General features: G+C 33.4%; 1 protein-coding gene across 9 annotated transcripts in view; it reads right to left on the bottom strand.

Moving 5' to 3' along the window:
* The window catches only part of KRAS (KRas proto-oncogene, GTPase), a 42,509-nt gene that overhangs the window by 5,183 nt on the left and 24,925 nt on the right, over positions 1–12,401 (bottom strand). For 5 of the 9 annotated variants that reach the window (XM_086401731.1, XM_086401732.1, XM_086401729.1 and 2 more), the window contains one exon: positions 11,937–12,096. In XM_086401731.1, the coding sequence (XP_086257857.1) occupies positions 11,937–12,096 (160 nt within the window). Of the gene's footprint in view, positions 1–1,636; positions 1,638–4,371; positions 4,496–11,936; positions 12,097–12,401 lie in introns of all 9 variants that reach the window. The other 4 variants (XM_086401725.1, XM_086401728.1, XM_086401726.1 and 1 more) reach the window with 2 other exon arrangements.

The following is a 12,401-nucleotide window of genomic DNA, read 5'->3' as shown; positions in this document are numbered from 1 at the left end:
GAGATGTTTCTTAATTCATTATACTTTTAATATCTGTGTAGTATATGAAGTATTCAGAAGTTTTTCATATAAAGTCAAATGCTGTTATCTTCAAAGAAATTGCCATTTGGTCATTTTGGTCATCTTGTTTTGATCAAAGCAAGCTATTCAAAGTCACCCAAAGTGATTTTGAGTCAAAATACTTTTCACCCTCATCATTCATACAGAACATGAAAAATACCACTCAGACTGCTAGTAGGACAGCTGATTTTAACCCTGCAATCCTGAATGGTGCAAGATCTACACCTAAGTCAATTCCTCTCCTACCCCAGTTAAAAGCAAATTAAACATACAAGCAAAATAAAAATTAAAGGAAAAATACGATCTTGTATTTAAAATATGTATTTCAAAATCTGTTCAACTGAAGAGTACTGTGCTGTGCTTAGTCACTCAGTTGGGTCTTGACTCTGCAATCCCATGAACTGTAGCCTGCCAGGCTCCTCCTCTGTCATGGGGATTCTCCAGGCAAGAATACTGAAGTGGGTTGCCATGCCCTCCTTCAGGGGAATCTTCCTGATCTAGGGATTGAACCCAGGTCTGCTGCATTGCGGGTGGATTCTTTACTGTCTGAGGAACCAGGGAAGCCCAAGAATACTGTAGTTGGGTAGCCTATCCCTTCTCCAGGGGATCTTCCTGACCCAAGAATCAAACCAGGGTCTCCTGCATTGCAGGCGGATTCTTTACCAGCTGAGCTACCAGGGAAGCCCCAGTAACTGTTATTAAATGCCTGTTAACCTAATGATGTTTTCAAACCTAGACACCAGAGGGAGTCTCAGGAACAAATACACAACAAAGCTGTATAAATCAAGCCACTTTAAGAACAACGAAAACTGGCTTTTTACTCATTTTAACCACTTCTGTCGAATACGAACAGAAACATATTCATTAAATTATTTTATCTTGAAAATAACTGAATATTTAACAGATATTTCTCTTTTATGCATTACTAAGATCTTCTACAATTAATATTTCAATAACTAAATTAATTCTGGGCATTTTCATGCAAGTTACATTTAACTGATTTTCACATTTTATCTAAAATTTATAAAAGTATTACCAATGTTTTTAAAGAATTAAATAGAGTGGGAATGAGAGGCTTGCTCACATTTAAACAATAGTAGTGGTATAAAAACTGGAATTATTCATTTGAACACTAGTGAGTAGAAGTTCCCAGTGAAGCCCCCAAACTTCACTTGATGTTCCCCACTTACTGATACAACATACGCTTCTGCTTCACCCACAGGAGAGAGGAAAAGTAGGTAGACAGTTCATCAGCAATACAATCAAGGCTTCATATATATAAACCTTCATGTTAACACATAAAGAGCAAAAAACTTCCAGTGACACAATAAAGAATAACTATTTTCTTATAAACAGTACCAACCTTGACTAATTTATAAACATAAACTATTAGAACAGGATGGAATCTTAAGAGAGAATCTATTCCAACTTCCTTACCCTTCACAAATTCCCTTTGATCACACATCCTTATGTAGTCTACTTCAACAGTTTTTATAATGAAGAAAAACATCAATGATACAAAAATGTTCAAGTAGACAAAATGAAAAACCATGAGACAGATACAGAGAAGACACACCCTAAGGTGAAAACAATATATAAGTATTTAGGAGACAATGAAGGGAAAATTTGATTACATTACCTTCTTGTAAGATTCTGACAAATACTTTAGTTTGTATTCCACTGAACTCTTCTTTCTATATAATCTTAATTTTAATGATTAGTGAAATATTAAAATTGCTCAAAACAGGGTAGTGGATGCCTTTTGTTCATGTGGGAACTAATCATTCTCATATACATGTAAAGAAGACAAAACAGGATACCACTAGGGTTATTTGTTCAAACCCATCATTTTAGCACTAAGAAAAACTAATCTGCATATATTTATCACTGTCAAATTCTGTAAAAATATCTTTATTTAAAAAATTTAGGTATTACCAAGTACAATTTCTTCCTTATATAAAATGCTATTCATGATCACTGAAAAAGATTCATCATGCCCAACAATCTGACATTTAGACTACAGTCACTGAAATAGTTTGCACAAATTTGAGATTTTAGAAAAGTATACACTTTCATCTGTTTCAAATAAAAACTGAAGCATAAAGCTTATTTTATTCTAAATAGTTCTACTTTAAATATCATCTAATAATAAACAGAGTAGGAAGAAAAAAAGACTAGCACTTAACTCTGGTCATAAATCCTGTTATTTCAGAAGTTTTACTTTTACGATTGCATCCCAATGTTGGGTTTTACCACTTCTAAATTAAATATTATTTTGTACAATGATGCTCAAAAAATATTGAGTTCATAAATCTCAATAAAAATTAATGCCAGTCATTAATTTTGCTTTGTTTCTTCGTCTGAGTTTAGTTCATAACATACCACATAGTATCTTTGGAACTTAATCTACTATTCAGAAGTATATTTTTGGAGATACATTATTTCAGACCTTCGACTCATATAAAGAACACCAACCTTTAGTTTAATCAGCACAATGAATGATATCCTCCAATTTTATTTCATGTTCCCCCAGAACATTATATATTGCAAATAATATGCATCAAAACCTTAAGCTTTGGTATAAACTTTATGGCATCTATTGAGGGAAATATTTTCTAAGGAAAACCAAATTTAATATGGGTTGGTTTAGAAAGGAAACTGAGAAATTCCACTCAATAAATCCAACTGGGCAGCTCCTGTGTGCCAGGAACCTCATTAGGCCACAGACATACAAAGATTAGAAGTATGAGATTCTAGCTCTCTTAAAATTCTTACTGTATAGGAATCAAACATAGTTTATTTCACTTTAACATGGTAAGTGTGTAACAGTTAAGAGCAATAAACTGGGAATACATAAGAAGGGCACATTAGGCCCAGTCTGCTGCTAAGTCGCTTCAGTCGTGTCCGACTCTGTGCGACCCCATAGACGGCAGCCCACCAGGCTCCGCTGTCCCTGGGATTCTCCAGGCAAGAACACTGGAGTGGGTTGCCATTTCCTTCTCCAATGCATGGGAAGTGAAAAGTGAAAGTGAAGTTGCTCAGTCGTGTCCAACTCTTTGCGACCCCATGGACTGCAGCCTACCAGGCTCCTCCATCCATGGGATTGGTTTAAAGAAAGATTCTTAGAGAACAGGAGATTGGACAAGCATGAAAGCGTGTTAACTAGTAAAACTAGGGGATGAGAACACTAGCATTCCAAACAAGAGCAACAGCCAAGACTTAAGGGAAGGTAAGAAATAACATAGTGCTGATTTACATGAGGACCAAAAGTTCAGTCAAGGAGTTTTTTAGAGATGAAACCAAAGGTGAGAGGGGAAGATTGGTGTTAAGGAGCCATATATATTCTATGAAACCTTTTAAGTATATCTCCCTAGTTGCACTGTGAATAAAGGCAGCAAAAGGTAAACTAAGTAAGAGGTTTCAACAATCCCAGCAAGAAATGATCGAAGTCTGAACTGATGATGTGATGAAAGTTAGAAGGTGGGCTTCCCTAGTGGCTCAGTGGTAAAGAATCTGCCCGCCAGTGCTGGAGATGGAGGTTTCATCTCTGATCCAGGAAGATTCAATATGTCATGGAGCAACTAAGCCCGTGGTGCCACAGCTATCGAGCCTGTGTTCTAGAGCCCAACAGTGGCAACTACTGAGCCCACGTGCATTAAGTACTGACGCCCATGTGCCCTAGAGCCCATGCTCTGCAACAAGACAAGCGACAAAAATGAGAAGCCCATGTGCTGCGACTGGACAGTAGCCCCTGCTCACCACAAATAGAGAAAAGCCTGTGTGCAGCAATGAAGACCCAGCACAGCCAAAAATAAATAAATTTTAAAAAAAGTTAGAGTGTAACATCATTCATAATAGAAATTTGTGATTGCCTCCAAATGGATGTGAAAAATAGGGAGTCATCCCAAGACTCCCAGGTTTCTCACCTGGGTAAAGAAGTGATGCTGATGTCACTACGTTATGAGAGCAGAGAGAGAATAAGTACCTGCCTGTGGAATGTCCAAAAGAAAACATACTCTGTAAGAGTGATCCTTTCCCACCTTCTGGGCCATTAAACTCCTCTATATGGTCCGGCATCTTTTGTCTCTCAAGACCTTGACAAATGTAGAATAGTCTATAGCCATCAAAAAATTGCCTCAATTATAATTAATATCCATTAAAAATAAATGTATTGACTGGAAGCAAACTACACCTTTCTTATTTTTTTAATACTTCAAATTAGAATCCCACACCAAGGTAGATCTCAAGTGGTTGCTACTTCGTTAGCTATGAAAAACATGCTTTCTGCCAAAATTAATATGCTGAACTTACCAGATTACATTACAATGCATTTTTTAATTTTCACACAGCCAGGAGTCTTTTCTTCTTTGCTGATTTTTTTCAATCTGTATTGTCGGATCTCTCTCACCAATGTATAAAAAGCATCCTCCACTCTCTGCATTGTAAAACACAACTTCTTTAAAGTCTGTTTCATTGGTAATAGTAATTTTTTGGGACAGCCATGTGCAAGAAGTTTGAAATTTTGAGCTTTACTTGAGCATTTTCTTTTCTCAAACAGAATCAGACTGTTTGAATAGAATTGGAGATTCAGTATTAAAATAGGGCATAAATTCTGATTTGTTCTTTGAAGTCAAGTTTTGTTTTGTAATGGGATAAGAATTTTTTTTTTTTAATTTAAATTAGGAAGTGCATGTTTTATTAGTACCTGTATATCAATTAATGCAATCATTTTAGTTTGTTAGTCACAGAATTAATCAAAGTCTAAACTGAAGTTAGATTTAAATTATTTCTTTGACTTAGGGAAAACAAGTTATTTTTGTACCACTGATCCCCACTCCTGCTCTGAGTCAGGAGTGAGGAGAAAAATGGTACAAAAGGGATAGTCAGACCTTTGTTTCAACACACACACACACACACATGCACACAACACCTCAAAATACAGCTGGGTCAAGAGACTGGAATCACAAGTTCTATCTTCAGTTGCAACTGTCCAGTCAATTTCTAGAGCCCACAAACGGAACCGAGACTGGGACTTTTGTGGATAGAGAACTGCACTATTTAAATAAAAATGCTAAATGAGGGCTGTTTACCATAAAATGAAAATATTTTTAATTGTTTAAAAAATATAAAATAGTAGCAATACAATTTTGTATCCGTATTACAAGTCTTAAGAATAATTTTTAGAACAATATCCAATGTACTGGCTTCATATCTTTTAATTTACACACTCTGAAGGAGCCAAGGGGACTTCTGCTTAAGGCTATGGTGAGAAAGCTACAACAACAAATACAATCATATATGCCCATATGGAGAAGTTTTATGTCTTTTCTAGCCTAGAAAATTAGACAGTAGACAAAAGGAAAAAATGTTTAGATTAACTGTACTGTTAGTTTGTCCCGAAGAATGTAACCACCAAAGTAGAAGCTGACATCTAAAAAAAGAAATATTAATTTCTTAAAAGCATTAAGAATACTTAAAAGTATTAAGTATTTTCTTAAAATATTAAAAATCTTAAAATTTTCTTTAAAGTATATTCTCAAAAATATTAAGAATTCTTTAGTATTTCTAAAAAGAAATACTAACACAAATATTAATCTACATAGGGCTTCCCAGGTGGCACTAATGGTAATGGTAAAGAACCCGTCTGCCAGTGCAGGAGATGTAAGAGACACGGGTTCAATCCCTGGGCTGGGAAGATCCCCTGGAGAAGGAATGGCAACCCACTCCAGTTTTCTGGCCTGCAGAATCCCGTGGACAGAGGACCCTGGCAGGCTACAGTCCATGGGGTCTCAAAGAGTCAGATATGACTGATGCAACTTAAGCACGCATTAATTTACATGTGGTACAAATTAACTTAAAAGATATATGTTCCATTCTTCTGAAAGAAAGATGTTTTTAAAATGTTAGGGTTTATTTTACCGTACATTTTTTTTTAAGCTTAATCTGTTCTTTCAATTTTAAGATAGAATTACTCACTATGGGAAGTGGCATATTTAAGTCTCTGCCATTGGTAACATCAGTCTTTCTATAACCAAATGTGAAAAAATGGACCCAGTACCTAAAAATCTAATTTGTACCAAAAATATGATTTGCAGTTTTAAATTCAATCAAGCACACAGAATCAGCCATTTAAGTATTAACTTAAGTAAAACAGCTAAAGCTTAATCTTAGCATGCATACATCACACATCCACTGCTTACAATAGTTAAGGAAAAGAAAAGGGGCATCTCAATTTTTATAGCCATATTAATTCTTACAAATCTTTAGAATGTATTAAGAACGGCTTCAGTGGAACTCAGTAATTTATCTTTGAAGTAAAACTTTAATTTAAAATTCATAAAATTAAGTTTCAGTTAAGTAGGGATTTAAATAATGTTAATTATATATTAAAATGTACCTCTGAAGTTATTGTATCAACGTGACATAAATATCTGTATACTTTTAATGAAATCAATTTAATCAATTAGGTAACTAAGCCAACTACAGAATAAAAATTCCAACTATTTTCTGAAATCATTAAATATGTTGGTACTTTAAATGAGACAGCCACATGTACCCATATATAAAATTTTTAATATTTTGTATTTATCACTACTGTCTAAGAGGAGAGGGTTTGTTTTTAAGAAATTACTAAATAATTAAGGTATTAAAAGAGCTTTAGTAATGCATATAAAATATAAAGCATGTTGCTGACATTTAAGATATCTTCACAAATGATTGTCTTTTCAATTTGAAAATTAATGCAAGAAATTTCAAATATATGTATATACAAATAAAACAAACCAGGTAAAGCTCATATTTTTAAGAATAAAAACTCTCATTCTTGTTTAAAAAAGAAGGTATAAGGTCAATGTAGAAGTACTGAAATATTCTATGATGGAGGAAAAATAATTTAGCAGAAGCAAATTTTGATTATAATTTATTTCTAAAACTAGTTTGAATGTGTCTGCTTTTTAAGTATGCACATCCCATCACCAATATCAGAATATATGATTTTTGTTTCCAGTAATGCAGAGAGAGTTGGAAGCCAGTAATTAAAAAGAACTAGACTACCCGCCACCAAAAATTCAGTATCAGGACCTCAGAGGCTAAGATAATTAACACCACCAAGAAATAGTTGTTCCAGAATGACTTTTTCATTTCTCATCTTTACTAATAGAAAATTTAAATTAGATTTTAAAGAATCAGTTATTTACCATATTTTCTCAGACTTAATTACTTATTTCTTGATAATATGCTTTAAAGTCATACTGACATGAAGAGAACATTACTGATCCTTGTATGTACCTTAAACCACTGGCACAAAACACTGGTTTCATATTCCAGAATTTGTAGGTAATTTTAAAAGATTAAGCACAGCCAAAACAGATGTTTAATACCTACTATGGTTAGTTGCTAAGGTCTTAACCGGCACACAATGATTTATTCTTGAGACTATGGCTTGTTGCCACAATATACTCATCTTCAGATCTCACTGATTAAACAACTGAGACACAAGTGCGTACTGTAAGAGCAAAAGTGCATGTGTCTATGTATGTAAATTTTAAAATAAGTTTTAAAAAATATATTTGTACATTTTTCTTTAATCAAGAGATTTGACAGTACTTTCAGCTCAGTCATTATCTGAAAACATACTGTGGAGACTATGGAAATACAGCACTTCAGTACAGGAGAAAGAACTGTTAACCACATCATTCTGTATCCTTATGCCTGTAATGTTTTCACTAACCAATTCAATTTTAAACAAGTACTTGTTCCAGTTAACAGTTTACTACCTGCCAAAATTCTTTCAATGAAATAACACTTCAAATACCTAAATGCAAGAATACTAGCCTTCCTGTGTTGTTGTTCAGTCATTAAGTTGTGTCCAATTCTTTGCAACCCCATAGACTGCAGCACACCAGGCTCCCCTGTCCTTCACTATTTCCTGGAGTTTGCTCAAATTCATGTCCATTGAGTCAGTGATGCCATCCAACCATCGCATCCTCTGCCACCCCTCTTCTAGCCTTCTTGGGGGAGAGCAATGGGAGGAACAAGATGTATTCTAAAAAGCAACTCTGCATTGCTGAATTGGAAAGAAACCTTGCCGAACGATAACCTACCTCAGCAACTCTGAACTGCTTCGGAGGCTATGCTATGCATTGGTGCACAGCAGGTCCTCGGTTAATTGTTTTGTCTAGTTTTAACACATAAAAAGCAAAGTTCAAAATATCAATCTTTTGTACACAACCCCAACTACTGCTAAACAGAGAAATGTGGCATATAAGAACGTTTTTTGTTTGGTTTGCTTTGTTAAAACAGTTTGATCATAAGTTTTCTTTAACGGAGGTCTCCCAACAACTAAATTTATGTATCTGGAAATTAACAACAACAAAACAAAATTAATTTTTAAAAAAAATTTTTTTTAAACTTAAAACATTTTTAAGTTCATAAAACAAATTTTCACATTATGCTCAAATTGAGACCTCCAGAAAGCAAAAAAGCTGAATCAGAAGTAACAATATACTCAGAGAATTTTGCTTTTATCATCCACTTTCCTGAATGCTCCCCACTTTTGATTTTAGCAGACTGGAAAACACACTGCTGATTACCATGGTATCAACAATTTGGTTTCAACAGCCTTTGCGAACACTACCATGCACTGCCCAAAGAAGCCAGAAAAATGTCATCTAGACAGCAGACTTTATTATACACTTGGAACACAGGGACCTGATGCAGCCTACCTGCAGAAACAAAAACTTCTTTGGCCTTTCAGATGTGGACTAAAAGAATAGCTGAAAACTATAATTTTATAAAAATATAAAAGAATTGTATTTTAGCCATAAAAATGGACTTTTTAAAATAAGAAACTAATTAAGTTGGTAAAATATATAGTCTGCAACCCTTACCTTAAAAATACTAGAGTAAAACTCTTAACTTCTCTTTCACAGAATATGTAGATTTTACTTTAAAATTACTAATGTTAGCCTATAAAATTTAAGTTGAAAGTCTGACCTAACTTCTCATGTCTGGTCAAAGAACACAGTTCCCTAATCAACAAGCAGCACAGTACAACCCACAAGCCCAATGCAGCCACAGCCCATATTTTTGTACTGCCCACAAGCTGAGTGATTTTTGCATTTTTAAAGAGCTGTAAGAAAAAAAAAAAATGCAACAGATATCACTTGGGGCCCAAAAGCCTAAAGTATTTATCATCTGACCCTCTGCAGAAAAAGCTTGCTAGCCCCTGACTTTTATCTATAAAAGTTCTAAATGCATGTCCTGTTCCTACTAACTTAAATATAACTTTCTCTTGTTTTGTGTTTTAAGTTCATGCTCAAGACCAAAACAGGGCAGGAAACAAGTAGCTGCTGATAAACTACAATGAGGATATGCATATTCATTTTGCTCAAATAATAAATAAATAATAGGAGATGAATATCAAAACGTTCTGCAGAAAATAGGGCTTCAAATTTTCACAAAAACTAGAGATGTAAATTAAAATTTATAAAAATTTACATACTTCATTTTCTCAATTACTTGGAATAGTTAATTCAAGTCTTCTAAGAGCATGCAAATATCAAATTAATTTCAACAGAGAGAGATGAATAAACTTTTGAGAGACAAATCAACAAGTCCATATAATAGAGAAATCAAAGATCAGAAACTAAATATCGAAGTTGTAGTTTAGCACCATAAATTACATAACCAGATCAATAAAACAGGATATAAATATAAGAGAAGCTGAGGGCTAGAAGGTTAAGGAATAAAGTACAGTATTTCTTTGTAATATATCACTGTATATTTCAATTCGATGATCCATAAAAATGTCTACAAAACAAATTCAGGTTAATCCACTAGGTATCACATACCTACATTACCTTCCCTACCCCTCCCTCCACAAAAACCAGTATAAAACCTAAAAATCTATTTTAAAAGGAAACCAGGTAGTTTTCCGATTAGTTATGAATGCTGTGGTATATTAAAGTATTCATGTCAAACATTAAGAATCAATATTACTTCTGAGGTAGTAACCATACAAGGAAAGAAGACACAACTGTTTTAGGCTCTTATATCAAACGAGAGTGGAGGGTAACACTGCAGAAGTAACAAGACTTCTTCTTCTGTCCTTTATTACCTTTCCACTCCAGATGTGGTCCATGTACCAAAGTCAGCATCACTTGAGAGCTTGTTAAAATTGCGGAATCACAGCTTCCAATCTAGACCCTAATTCTAATTCAGAATTAGAATCTGGGTTTGAATAAGAAGCTCAGTTGATTTTTATGCATATTAAAGTATGAGAAGTACAGCTTTATTTGCAGCCCTTTACAACATCGGGCAAAGTCTCTTATTAGACTTTTTTCTTTCCTTTGTACAATGTAAACTAATATATCTCCCAATCTAAAGTATTTATTTTTAAAGTTATGAATAATATAAGTTAATAAAATGTTAATAGTATAATCTAGGTAGCAGGTTTGCAAATGCTTTCAGTAAAAATCCTTCAATTTTATACCTGAAAAATTTGTATATGAAAGTGAGAGAAAAAGTTACAATGATATAATCATGTTTTCTGAGTACTTCCTAAGGGAAATCCAGGATTCTAGTCAGAGAAGACCAGTACGAAGATGATAAAAATCAAACCTCTTCCTAGTCTTTGGGACTTGGGAATGCTATGAATAAAATCTTAATTCTTTCAAAGTAAACTGAAGTAATATATGTACCAAGTATTTTTGTAACTTATAAATCAGGTTTTAGAATTAGATAATCTGTATTATGGTTAAAAACTATAGTAATTCAACTTTTGATTCCAAATGAAGACTTAAAATAGAATTTTTTTTTCACTGCGTACCAAATTTATACAAGTAGAAAGTGGTACATATAATCTTCCGCCAGGGAAGCAGACATATATATATACTAGCTGAGAAATGGTTTACTTTTAAAATTTTTATCCCTTTACAAAATTCAGTGAAAGATCTAGAAGATGTTTTTATAAGTTTAACCATGTAATGAATTTTTCATCAATTTTCTTAACTTCTAGGATGATAAAGTTAAATTCCATGAGATTGGTTTTCCAGGCCATAACCAGACAAGGCCCCAAACAAATGTTCACCTTGTATGGAACATACCAGTATTCCATCACAACATTATATATTCCTTTCTAGGAATTTATTTATTCTATACGTTAAACTCTTATTTCACACAAAGAGGTTAAATCATATCAATTAATTTTACCTAGGGAAAAAGTTACTTTTAAAGATAATTTTTGAAACAAAATTCAGGATCAATCTGGTGGTGGTGGTGTTTTTTTCAGAACACCACAGTAAATGAATAACTGAGAATTCCTATTGGCTTTGTAAATATTCTCCTGCCTTAATGAAAACTTTCCTGAAAAACAAATATATCCTTTAAAAGAATATTCTAGCAAAGTAAAATTCTCCAAACATACATTTAATCTAGAAACATGACATAATATAAAAGCACTTCAAAAATAGGAAACTCAAAATTCGTCTCCCTGTTAATTAAAAAAAAAAAAAACAGTAAAAAAAAAAAAAAAAAAATTCCCACATCTCTTGAATCCTGACTATAAGATGTGCTGAACTGTTCAATGTGGAAAGAAACCAAAGCCAAAAATAACGCATGGACACTGGAATGAGGACTGCCCTCTCATATCCTTTAGAGAACATTTACCAAGTAAATATTGTTTTACTTCCTACTTTAGTATAATGGAAAAAAAATCAACAGTTATGCTATCAGGTATGTACATTTATTAATGTTCACACCTTCCTGCTCCCAAAATGACATTATTGGAATATATATTAGTAAATTATGATTAATGATTAAAATCACTTGATATAGTTTGAGAGGAAAGATTTGTTATTTATTACAATTTTACTTACCTGTCTTGTCTTTGCTGATGTTTCAATAAAAGGAATTCCATAACTTCTTGCTAAGTCCTGAGCCTGTTTTGTGTCTACTGTTCTAGAAGGCAAATCACATTTATTTCCTACTAGAACCATAGGTACATCTTCAGAGTCTTTAACTCTTTTTATTTGTTCTCTGGGGAGGAAAAAAAAAGTTATAGCACAGGAATTAGTAACAAAAATCTTTCAGAAACTATTCACAACTTTGTCTCATAAAATAAAGGTTGTTAATGTAATTCCTAGTTCCCATCACACCAAATTTTCCTTTCTCCTCCTTCTACTTGTTTTTCTCTATTCTAAACAGAACTTCTATGTCTTTTAAAAGATCAAATATCCAGAAATATAATAGTACTACAGTCTAATAGGTTCATATGCAGGTAGGTCACAATGATAAAACAGAAATAATGAAAAATTTTAGGCCAAAAAAGTGCTATGCCTAAT

This window comes from Bos grunniens, chromosome 5 (assembly GCF_055505025.1).
Source record: "Bos grunniens cultivar Pamir isolate PY7600 chromosome 5, Bosgru_T2T1.0, whole genome shotgun sequence".
NCBI lineage: Eukaryota > Metazoa > Chordata > Mammalia > Artiodactyla > Bovidae > Bos > Bos grunniens.
This window is presented reverse-complemented; position numbering and strand designations above follow the sequence as displayed.